Raw genomic sequence first — 12,582 nt, forward strand, 5'->3', positions numbered from 1 at the left:
TGATGTTTCCAAAAAGTATTGTACTTTATTTAAATTTAAAAACTTAGGTATGATGCAACAGACTTTTAATTTACAGTAATGGTTTGAAATTTAAGCAATTGAAATTAAAAGAACTCGTGAATCAAAGGAAATCTGGGCATGTGCAAAACATTTAGGAGGAAGAAAAACGAAAAACAAAAGAATTAAGAGAACAAAGTAGAGAAATGAATGATTAAAATGAATAACAAAAGTGTGTTGTCTTTTGAGATGTATAATAGCCGATTTTGATTGTCTTTGTTCTTCACTAAACCAGTCAAATCAACTCTACTGGATTTTCAGCAAGTGAATAACAAGTAATTGCAAAGTATTGTTAAGTATTGCAACCAATAACGACAAACTATTATGCCGCCTTTTTTGGTATTTAGGCTATCATTTAGTATTTATAAAGAAGCTGTTTGTAATTACTTGCTATTCACTTGCTGAAATTAAAAAAAAAGCTGATTGAACCCGATTTAGTTCAATTTAAATGAAAGATTTAGGTGGAAGAACTAAGAGTGGGAGGGCAATTACCCATCCTCGTTCTTGAAAGTGAAGGAGAAAATTATCAGGTCCTTTTTCAGTAGAATGCTGAAAGGCTAAAGGTACCAGGTTGTTGGCTACGGAGTACCCAGAGAAGATTTAAGAACTTATTTTTTGACCATTCAAACTTTTCCTTATTTCCAGTATAAACCAGAGGTGATATCATGTGCTCCGGAAGGGTAAGTAGACCGTCTCCTCATATGGCATCCGTCGTTCTAAATTGGAACTTTATAAAACTAGAGGCTCCAAGGAGCCTTTGTCGCTCACCTGATATTTTTATTTACAATTGATGCATGAAATAATGCAACCGTTATACATTTACTTTAGTTTCAGAGATATAAGTCAAAAACTGCATTTTCCCCTAAGTTCTATGTTGGTTGACAGGCAGGGTCATCGGACACATTTTTAAAACTAGATACATTAGAGATGATTGTGGCCAAGTTTGGTTAAATTTGTCTCAGTTGTTTCAGGAGAGAAGATTTTTGTAAAAGATTACAAAAATTTACGAATAATTGTTACATTTGACTTTAAAGGACAATAACTCCTAATGGGGTCAATTGACCATATTGGTCATGTTGCCTTATTTGTAGATCTTACTTTGCTGAACATTATTGCTGTTTACAGTTTATCTCTATCTATAATTATATTCAAGATAATTAAAAAAAATTGCAAAATTTCTAATTCAGGGGCAGCAACCCAACAACAGGTTGTCTGATTCGTCTGAAAATTTTAGGACAGATAGATCTTAACCTGATAAACATTTTAACCCATGTCAAATTTGCTATAAATGTAGTTTCAGAGATATAAGCTAAAAACTGCATTTAACCCCTATGTACTAATTTAGCCATGTTGGCCATCTTGATTGGTGGGCGGGGTCATCGGACATACTTTTTAAACTTGATACCCTAGTAATGATTGTGCCCAAGTTTGATAAAATTTGGCCGATCAGTTTTGTTATACATTACTAACATTAACAGTCATGAGTGCTGAAAATGACTAAGAGTAATAGGTACAAGATACCAAACAAACTGCTTACAAAATTGGAATACATTAACCAGAATCCAACGGACACGAAAGTCATCATTTTAAACTAGATACCCTAGTGATGATTGTGGCCAAGTTTAGTAAAATTTGGCCGAGTAGTTTCAGAAGAGAAGAATTTTGTAAAAGATTACAAAAATTTACGAAAAATTGTTAAAAATTGACTATAAAGGGCAATAACTCCTTAAGGGGTCAATTGACAATTTTGGTCATGTTAACGTATTTGTAGATCTTACTTAGCTTAACATTATTGCTGTTTACAGTTTATCTCTATCTATAATAATCAAACACTGCAAAATTTCCTTAAAAATACTAATTCAGGGACAGCAACCTAACAACAGGTTGTCTGGTCTGATTCATCTGAAAATTTTAGGACCGATAGATCTTAACCTGATAAACATTTTTATCTCGTCAGATTTGCTCTTAATGCTTTAGTTTCAGAGATATAAGCCAAGAACTGCATTTTACCCCTATGTTCTATTTTCAGCCATGTCGGCCATCTTGGTTGGCAGGCGGGGTCATCGGACACATTTTTTAAACTAGATACCCTAATGATGAGTGTGGCCAAGGTTGTTTAAATTTGGCTTAGTAGTTTCAGAGGAGAAGATTTTTTTTTGTAAAAGTAACGGACGACGACGACAGACGCCAAGTGATTAGAAAAGCTCTCTTGGCCCTTTGGGCCAGGTGAGCTAAAGAATTAAGGTTTAAACTCTCTCAAGCAAAGTTGACCTTAGACTGATTTGAATATTATTTTAGGTCTCTTTTGATCTCATAGCTCTTCACGTGCTTAAGTAGTAGTTTATCCTCGGCTTTCAGTTTTGGGGGTATGAGCGCTCCTGATAAAGGTAAATTCAGTAGAGCACTTCGGTTGATACACATTTGTAATTGTTATTTTTATTTCATCTCTTGATAGCCACATGACAGAGAAGTACGTAACGGTATCATGTTGACTTTGTAACCATATTAGTATACGACATAAACTGCTATGGGTGTTCTGGATATTATTATGTTGTTCACTTTTCTGTGCTTTTTGAGTTGCATATATTATACAGGCAATAACAAGATGGCAGTCTGACAGTTACAAGGCGCATCACCCAAATGGAAGGATTATACATTACTAACATTAACAGTCATGAGTGCTGAAAATGACTAAGAGTAATAGGTACAAGATACCAAACAAACTGTTTACAAAATTGGAATAAATTTATCGGAATCAAACGGACACGAAAGTCATCATTGTATAAAAAGCAAATTTCATATCAAGTTATGTAAAAAAGTTTTTGAAACCGTTGCAAATCATACATTCACTATCTAACTAATTGTCTGAGGATTTTCTGTACGTGTACGGTCATATGTAACAGAGTTATAATTAGATTTAAAAGTGAACATGTTCATAACCGAACTTCGGTTGTTTCCGTTTTACAATATGGAAACGGAACTGCGGACGATCTTAATTGTGGATTATTTTACAATGGAAATTGTAACTGCTATTTCTCACTGTAATTTAAGATAGATGCCAAAAATATCAAGGTGATATTCAAATTTTTAGTCAAGCGAAACTGACAACGTCATGCCAAAAAAATGAAAGACGACGAAATGACAAAAAAAAATCATTAAACACTAAACGGAAAACTGATCACCACTAACCCCACCATCTCAGGTGGGAAGGTAAAGCAGATCCTGTCTAACTGGAGTCATCCGTCTTGTTGCTCATGGTAAGAACAAATTCGGTGATGAGAGTCCCTAGTCAACAAGGTCTTGGTATCTTCCGATGATTTTTTTTTAAAAAGGACGAGACGTTCTTTGACATTACTCTGGTTCATCAAGTTTCTGCCCAGACACTGGTGACGTGTTTTAGAGTCTGGGTACCAGCTGCAATTAACTAGTTAAAGATTCAGTTAAACTTACACACGAACATTCCACCTACAACGGAATAACCAACATGCAGATACATATTTAATACATAATTGTGTACACCTCCCGAATGTTATGATGTTGTAACATGAAAATGAAACATGGTGTTGTAACATGAAAATGAAACATTATATGATGTTGTAACATGAAAATGAAACATAATATATACCCAAATTAGTCAGAATTACAGAATATTGCTAAATTACAAAATAAATATGTTGTCTGTGCATCATATATATATATATATACAATTTTTGCACCGCATGTTTGCGGTATACCATCTTTTCCGCAAGTTTATTGTTTTCTGTTTGGTAATAAATTAATAATAAGATCTATTTTATTACATCTTGTGATCCGTTTATTTGGCAATCGCCACTGGCAGTCAGCAGGGTTTAAGAACATCAGTTGTTCGACCTGCTAGTCAAATGCGTTTTGTTAAAATATACTTTTTCACTCATTTGGTCTTTTGAAAAATGTTGTTTGTGCTGTATTTAGACCCCTCTACCAAGACATTTGTTTTGCATGCACACGTATAAAAATTGCGGTTTTTATCCAACGCAATCATAGGTTTGAACGTTGTTTTCAATTTAGACTTGTTTATATTTTTTCGTTTGGGCTTGTATTATATTTGCCTTCGGGTTTATATGATCCGTTCATCCTATTTTGACTCTTTCAAAATTTAAGAGTCTATCCTAAATTGAGGTAAATTATATGGCCTTCCAAATACCGTTTCGATCCCTAACATCACTGAAGAGACATTAATTGTCGAAATCCGGATATGGTGTACAAATTTTTGCACCGCATATTTGCGGTATACCATCTTTTCCGCAAGTTTATTGTTTTCTGTTTGGTAATAAATTAATAATAAGATCTATTTTGTTACATCTTGTGATCCGTTTATTTTCGCAATCGCCAATGGCAGTCAGCAGGGTTTAAGAACATCAGTTGTTCGACCTGCTAGTCAAATGCGTTTTGTTAAAATATACTTTTTCACTCATTTGGTCTTTTGGAAAATGTTGTTTGTGCTGTATTTAGACCCCTCTACCAAGAAATTTGTTTTGCATGCACACGTATAAAAATTGCGGTTTTTATCCAACGCAATCATAGGTTTGAACGTTGTTTTCAATTTAGACTAAAATTGCGGTTTTTATACAACGCAATCATAGGTTTGAACGTTGTTTTCAATTTAGACTTGTTTATATATATATATATATATATATATATATATTATATACAAGTCTAAATTGAAAACTACGTTCAAACCTAAGATTGCGTTGGATAAAAACCGCAATTTTTATACGTGTGCATGTAAAATAAATTTCGTTGTAGAAGGGTCTAAATACAGCACAAACAACATTTTCCAAAAGACCAAAAAAGTGAAAAAGTATATTTTAACAAAACGCATTTGACTAACAGGTCGAACAACTGATGTTCTTAAACCCTGCTGACTGCCATTAGCGATTGCCAAATAAATTGATCACAAGATGTAACAAAATGGATCTTAATATTAATTAAATACTAAACAGCAAACAATAAACACGCGGCAAAGATGTTATACCACAAACATGAGGTGCAAATATTTGTACACCAGATCCGGATTTCGACAATAAATGTCTTTTCAGTGATGTTAAGGATCGAAACGGTATTTGGAAGGCCATATTATTTACCTGAATTTAGGATAGACTCTTGAATTTTAAAGAGTCAAAATAGGATGAACGGATCATATAAACCGGAGGGAAAATATGATACAAGCCCAAACGAAAAAATATAAACAAGTCTAAATTGAAAACTACGTTCAAACCTATGATTGCGTTGGATAAAAACCGCAATTTTTATACGCGTGCATGTAAAATAAATTTCGTTGTAGAAGGGTCTAAATACAGCACAAACAACAGTTTCCAAAAGACCAAAAAAGTGAAAAAGTATATTTTAACAAAACGCATTTGACTAACAGGTCGAACAACTGATGTTCTTAAACCCTGCTGACTGCCAGTGGCGATTGCCAAATAAATTGATCACAAGATGTAACAAAATGGATCTTAATATTAATTAAATACTAAACAGCAAACAATTAACACGCGGCAAAGATGTTATACCACAAACATGAGGTGCAAATATTTGTACACCAGATCCGGATTTCGACAATAAATGTCTCTTCAGTGATGTTAGGGATCGAAACGGTATTTGGAAGGCTATATAATTTACCTCAATTTAGGATAGACTCTTGAATTTTAAAGAGTCAAAATAGGATGAACGGATCATATAAACCGGAGGGAAAATATGATACAAGCCCAAACGAAAAAATATAAACAATTCTAAATTGAAAACTACGTTCAAACCTATGATTGCGTTGGATAAAAACCGCAATTTTTATACGTGAGCATGTAAAATAAATTTCGTTGTAGAAGAGTCTAAATACAGCACAAACAACATTTTCCAAAAGACCAAAAAAGTGAAAAAGTATATTTTAACAAAACGCATTTGACTAACAGGTCGAACAACTGATGTTCTTAAACCCTGCTGACTGCCATTGGCGATTGCCAAATAAATTGATCACAAGATGTAACAAAATGGATCTTAATATTAATTAAATACTAAACAGCAAACAATTAACACGCGGCAAAGATGTTATACCACAAACATGAGGTGCAAATATTTGTACACCAGATCCGGATTTCGACAATAAATGTCTCTTCAGTGATTTTAGGGATCGAAACGGTATTTGGAAGGCCATATAATTACCTGAATTTAGAATAGACTCTTGAATTTTATATATGATGGTAACGAAATCCCAGTTACATATATTACATCCATCAAAAACGTCACTAAGACGAACATAGCGAACGATCTGTCAAATTAAGCACCGTAAGAAGGGACCAAAGGAACATCACCGTCAAAAATAGGAAAACTAACAATAGAAACGAGATATCCTCTCTTTTGTCGTTAATTTTATATGAAGCTTCCCCAGCTAGTCAGCTTTGAAAGACAGAGTACGGTATGCTAAATAAAAAAATGGCCAAAATGTTAAACCTTTTTATAGTTGAAAACTTGTCAAAACAACTTTGTTCATTAAAAAACATAACTCGTACACGATATATAAAACAAACCTGAATGTTATCAGTTTATCTTCGACCTATGAGTTTGAATGTCCCTTTTGGTATCCTTCGCCTCTCTTTTAATCTAGAGAGTAGTTTTGACCTCTATTAACTGGTAAATCTAAATGTTAAAAGAGCTGAACTAATGGATATTGATGTCCCTTAAGTACGTCTTTTAAGAATGAAAAGCATACAATTTTACCAATTTAATCGCAGTTACACAGATAAGGTAATGTTAAGGAACCTGTAGGCTAGAAATACAATACTATAAAATACTGATGAATTGGTTTTATTCCTTATGAACTAATAAAATATTAATATATAATAATATAATATATTTATATCAGTTGATCTTTAGATAAAGTATTTGACCATAAGCCACTGATACAGGGCCAAATAATTTCATGTATAATGGAAAATTAGATTTATATGGCATATAGTTTGTTTACAAAATTATCATATATAGCGTAAACATTTGTTTTATGAAAAAAAAACTGTTTCTAATTACAGACCGAGCAACGCTTTTCAACCGAGTTTAATATGCGTGTCTCTTGTTATTTGAGGTGTCTGGAATAGAATTAACGTAAGAAGCGGACTTGTCATATTTTTTTATATGGATTGATGAAAAGTTGTAAATCAGGATAGTAAAATAACAAAAAATACCGAAAATTCCAAACGGGAAGTCCCTTATCAAATGGCAAACACAAAAGCTCAAACACATCAAACAAACGAAAACAACTGTCATAAGTATTCCTGACTTGGTTTTATAGCTAGCTAAACCTCTTATTTGTATGACAGTCGCATAAAATTCCTTTAAATTGACAACAATGAATGGGCAAAACAAACAGACATAATAGATAATAATGTTAAAACTTGGGGAACAGCAGTCAACATTGTGTTATAATCTTTATCACTATAAAAACAAACAACTATTCAACAAAGAAAAAAACCAAAATGGACAAGGCACATAAACAAGAGTGAAAGACAAGAATAACAAAAAATACCATAGCACAACAACACAATGGCGGGATGTATAAATACGCCAAAAGAATATAACCAAAAATGGACTAAACAGTAAAGGTTTAAAATATACAAAGACATGCAACTAAGATGATAAATAACGTCAGTACATAGAATCTATACTTCAAGACCATCATGTATTATATTTGAAGTTGATCCGGAATATTTATCAACAAGGTACTGGTATCTTCCGATGAACATTTTTTTTAGAAAAAGGACGAGTCGTTCTTTGACATAACCCTGGTTTCTCATTTCAATGCTATAATACTGTTGACGTTTTATAAAGTCTGAGTAGCAAATTAACTAAAGTTTAAATTTACAAAATTATAATTATAATCAATAAAAATTAAATTTTCCGTTATATAGTAAAATATTAACAATTAAATCAAAAAGAACTTTTGATTCAAAAGGAAGATGAGCAAAAGAATATACTCAGAATAAAAATTAATCCATAAAGTACAGAAACGACTTTTTAAAATGCATTATAGAACTGCATTGTCTTTTGAAATATATTATAGCCGATCTTGATTTTATCGTGTTTTACCGCCATGGAAAAACTATATATAGCCACCCAAGAATATCTAATTGAACCCGATTTAATACAAAAAAATAAACGAATGACTGAGGTGGTAGTACGTAGAGTTTAAGGTTTAAGTACAATTACAATTTTCAACCTCTTGAAAGTCAGGGAGAAATTATTTATTCCAGAGGCAATTTCCAATTGACGATTTAGTAGCAGCTGAAAGTTACCAGTTAATGGGTTACGCAATACACAGAGCAGACAATAATAATATTATTATAAATATTGCAACTCGTCAGAAATAAAAACAACAGTGCACACACTAAAATGTCTCGCATGATTACCGATTCAATTTATGTTACATGTAAAAGTCTTACAGAAAAACTGTTATACAACAACTATTGCATAAGATTTACATTATCAATGATCCAATTATATGGGGTAAAGATCAGATGAACCAGATATGTAAGCATAATGGTTTACTTTTATAAATTTTGACTTGGATGGAGAGTTGTCTCATCGGCACTCATACCACATCTTCTTATATCTATAACAATTATTCCATACACCAAAATAAATAAAATATTGCTTAAAGTATCTGAGAACCAAGAAAACTAAACTTTGACCAATGATCCATGAACATTATGTCAAGGTCAAATGAATTCTGCCAAATACACATACATGTCATGAACTCATTGTAAACATTTCATACACCAAATATAGTTAAGCTATTGCTTATAGTATCTGAGAAACGAACGTAACCATTAAACATACCATTAACCGATGAACCATGAAAATTTAGTCGAGGTCAGATAAACCTTGCCAGGTCAAAGATAGTTGACCTATTAGTTATAATATCTGAGAAAAGCACTTAAACACGAACATTTAACATTGACCAATGAACTTTTTAAATTAGGCCAAGGTCAGAGGAACTCTGCCAGACAGACATGCACACCTTATAATCGTTCCATACACCTTATATAGTTGACCTACTTCTTATAATATCTGAGATGCTGACTTGACTACGAAAACTTAACATTGATCATTGAATCATGAAATTAGGTCGCGGTCAGGTGAATCCTCAGCTTTAAAGTTATCTCAATGCTTATAATACGTGAGATTTCATATGACAAAAAAAAAAAAAAAACACAATACAGATTTTTAAGCAGTCGCTGAACAATGAAAATGAGGTCAAGGACATAAAAGAGACGGAACCTTTGTAACACATCACATCTGTATGAAGCATCAAAGTCTTCTACCACCTGACATATAATGAGTTATACAAATAGTTTACCTCACCATCGCCGCCTATGCTATCCCTCTTTTCGAATTATGTGACAAATATAATAAAACACTTAATCGACCAGTTGAGTAGCTTGTTTAAATTTCTCATAGAATATAGAAACTTCCCTTTTCAAAAAGCATTAGTTGACCTTTCATATTTTTTCTGCTTTCTTCTCTCAAAAGTTATGTTCTTTCCACCTACAAACTGTTATGTCACTTATAACTTATTATATATATATCAATTATTAGATTAATGCATTGAAAAGTACATAACCAGCATTTATCAAAATATGTTACAATCTCAATTTAAAAAAAATCAAATAAAGTTTAAAAATGCATGAAAACTAATGTAAAAGTAGAAAAAACGTGTGACATGATAACATGTTTTAAAAAGATTACATAATAATAGTTTAGTATTAAAACCAAGCAAGCAGCACATTTCAGTTGATATCACGTGCTGTGCTAAGAATCTGGAGACAGGCTTCTGACATCGTAGGTATGTCCTGTTTTTTCTACAACAAAAGTTATTTTTTCACTAAATGCTACTTAGTGATAAAAATACTTTTGAGTTTTAAACAAAAGTTTTACAGATTGGAATCTTATTACCGACTATGTTACGTTTTCTCAGCAATAACTTGTCGTCAACTGGCAGTTTATAGTACACCACCTTCATTGTGTATGTAATTATATTACAAATGTTACTTGGAAATCATTCGCGAAAATATGAAATGTTTCTTACTACGATAGGATCGGTACCACTGATGGCGGGTTAGGGTTTTGCTCATTATCGAAGGTCTTACGTTGACCTATAGTTACTCAAACTTATGTCATCTGGACACAGGTGAGTTGTCACATTTGCAATCGTATCACATGTTTATTACATTTTTGACGTTTGTTTTATGCCCGGTTTTGGTTTTATGCATTTATACGTTTTATAAGTTTGGTTTTTGTCACAAGCGTATCTGACGAAGTTTACTAGTATTCCAAAACCGCATGATAAGCCTATGGAAGTAATATATTTTTTTCCGGATTTATCAATTAATAATTGGCTTCAGAGAGCTCGAGATGACTTTATTATTCATAACCAAGACTGATTTCAGACAGTTATCAAATAAACAAGCATACTATTTTCATCAAGTGCATTTCAGCGTTAAGTTCAACCCGTAATTGGTTAAATTGTTGTTGCATTCTTATATAGAGCATAGTTAACCAAATAAACATTAAGAATGTTGAATATTGAGTTGAAACATTTTACTTAATTAAGACTATTCATGAAAATCACGGCTGTCATTCGGTATATCGAGAAAAATGATCGTGAAAGAATACCTAACGGTGGTCAAGCATTGCGATCGGATCGTGAAAGATCTGGTATCAGATCGTGAATGTAATTAAGTGTAATTCTACTTCCAAATCTATGAAAAATCTGCTGTATTTTCAAAACGGAACAAATCCGAAAAAAAAATATGTCTATCAAAATAATTCAACTTGCTCAATAATACTGTGCAATCAGATAAAGAAAATATGCAGTACTTTATGAGGAAACCCAAAAGGCGCAACACAAGTCTATTAGATTCATTAAAAAAACCCGTTTTGTACCTAAAATGGTCGCATTCCAATATATAATGATATATTTGAAACTGAATCTTTGGGGTGTCAGATAGTACAGAAAAATAAAAGGTTTTGTTCCCCTTGGTTCATGAAACGGTTCATTTTGTTTTGAAAACATTGAATTTTGTTGATTTTTCATCAAAATTGATCGTGAAAGACCGGGCAACGCAATATATCGATCGTGAAAGACAAGGCGTGACCATTCGGACGCAGGACGTTTGCGCTTTTTTTTTTTACATGTAACACTAAAGGACATTTGCGCTTCAAATACATTGGACATTTGCGCTTCAAACTTTGATACACCTGTACAAAATTGACAAGACATTTTTGCTATTTACTTAAAATAGTTTACCTGTAATTTTTAGAAAATTTACCAAAGTCATGGAAAGATGTTCACATATTCTTGCGAACAAACGACAAAATCGGATAAAAATTATTCTGGTAAACCAGACATATTATAAAAAATATAGTATACGCTTCTGGGTAAACAATAGAGAAAACGAAAATTTTATGGATGGAATATTTAAATTTTGACCGAAATTCTTCAATAAGCTTTCTAATAAGGGAATTTTAAATTTGAAATATTCCTCTGGAGTCAATTCTGTTGCATGAATAGTCCGAAGAAATGTACCATCATAGTTTATCTAAGCTTGTTTCAAATTGTGAAGACCGAAATTTTATTTTTAAACCACCTACTGTACCTTTTGACTTTAAGAAAGAGTCACGGTTGTTATAAGGAATTTACTCCCATCCACCCTCTTGGAGGGTTGTCGTTTTCATCTGACACAAGCATGATGGGGAAAGGTTGATGCTTTTAACTGTATATAAATATATGAATGTTTTGTGTTTTTTTATGTTATGTTGATAAAGCCCAAATGTCCTATTGAAAAAGCACAGATGTCCTTTTTTAAGAAGCACAAATATCCTAAAAATTAAAGCGCAAATGTCCATTAAAAAAACTCGTAATTATTTAAATAAGGACGAACATTAATGCATTCATTTTTTTCTCACTTTTTTATAATTTCAACACTTTTCCTTAAAAGTTAATAAAATATCTAAAAACATGTTCATTTATGTAGATTTACAAGATGAAAGGGCCTTCAGGAGCTTTAATTGTCGAAAAGTAAAAGTACATATGTATCTATAATGCATAATGCATCCGCCCTGGAAATATCTGCATGTGTACGTATATTTTTTTTGTGTGTAAGGGTGGTTACTTTCAGTTATATGGAGTGTCGTTCGTGCGTACATAGTATGACAGTATTGGGTTATTCATTGTTTATTTCTTGGATACACAGACAAAAAGGTACCATGCTAACTTTATTTTTACTTTATTGTTTGATCAGTCTGTTCACAATAGCTATACGTCATTGTATCCACCATAGTGGGGAAATTACCGTATCAACGTACCTCGATAGTGCATGATGCCGGCTTGAACTGTAATTCAGCCGATTAAGTTCTATTCTCAATCTTAAACTTGTAAAAGAAATCAAAACTTATGAAGAACGGACAAATATACTGTTATTGATATAAGGCACCTAG

At 32.5% G+C, this 12,582-nt stretch overlaps 1 protein-coding gene across 1 annotated transcript in view; it reads left to right on the plus strand.

The window, feature by feature from the left end:
• The window catches only part of LOC127733413 (uncharacterized), a 32,421-nt gene extending 29,901 nt beyond the window's left edge, over nucleotides 1-2,520 (plus strand). Inside the window, exon 3 of the mRNA XM_052242778.1 lies at nucleotides 2,513-2,520. Coding sequence (XP_052098738.1) covers nucleotides 2,513-2,520 — 8 coding nt within the window. The remainder of the gene's footprint in view (nucleotides 1-2,512) is intronic.
• Nucleotides 2,521-12,582: the final 10,062 nt, after the last annotated feature.

The sequence above is a fragment of the Mytilus californianus genome, unplaced genomic scaffold, assembly GCF_021869535.1.
Source record: "Mytilus californianus isolate M0D057914Y unplaced genomic scaffold, xbMytCali1.0.p SCAF_3, whole genome shotgun sequence".
Lineage (NCBI taxonomy): Eukaryota > Metazoa > Mollusca > Bivalvia > Mytilida > Mytilidae > Mytilus > Mytilus californianus.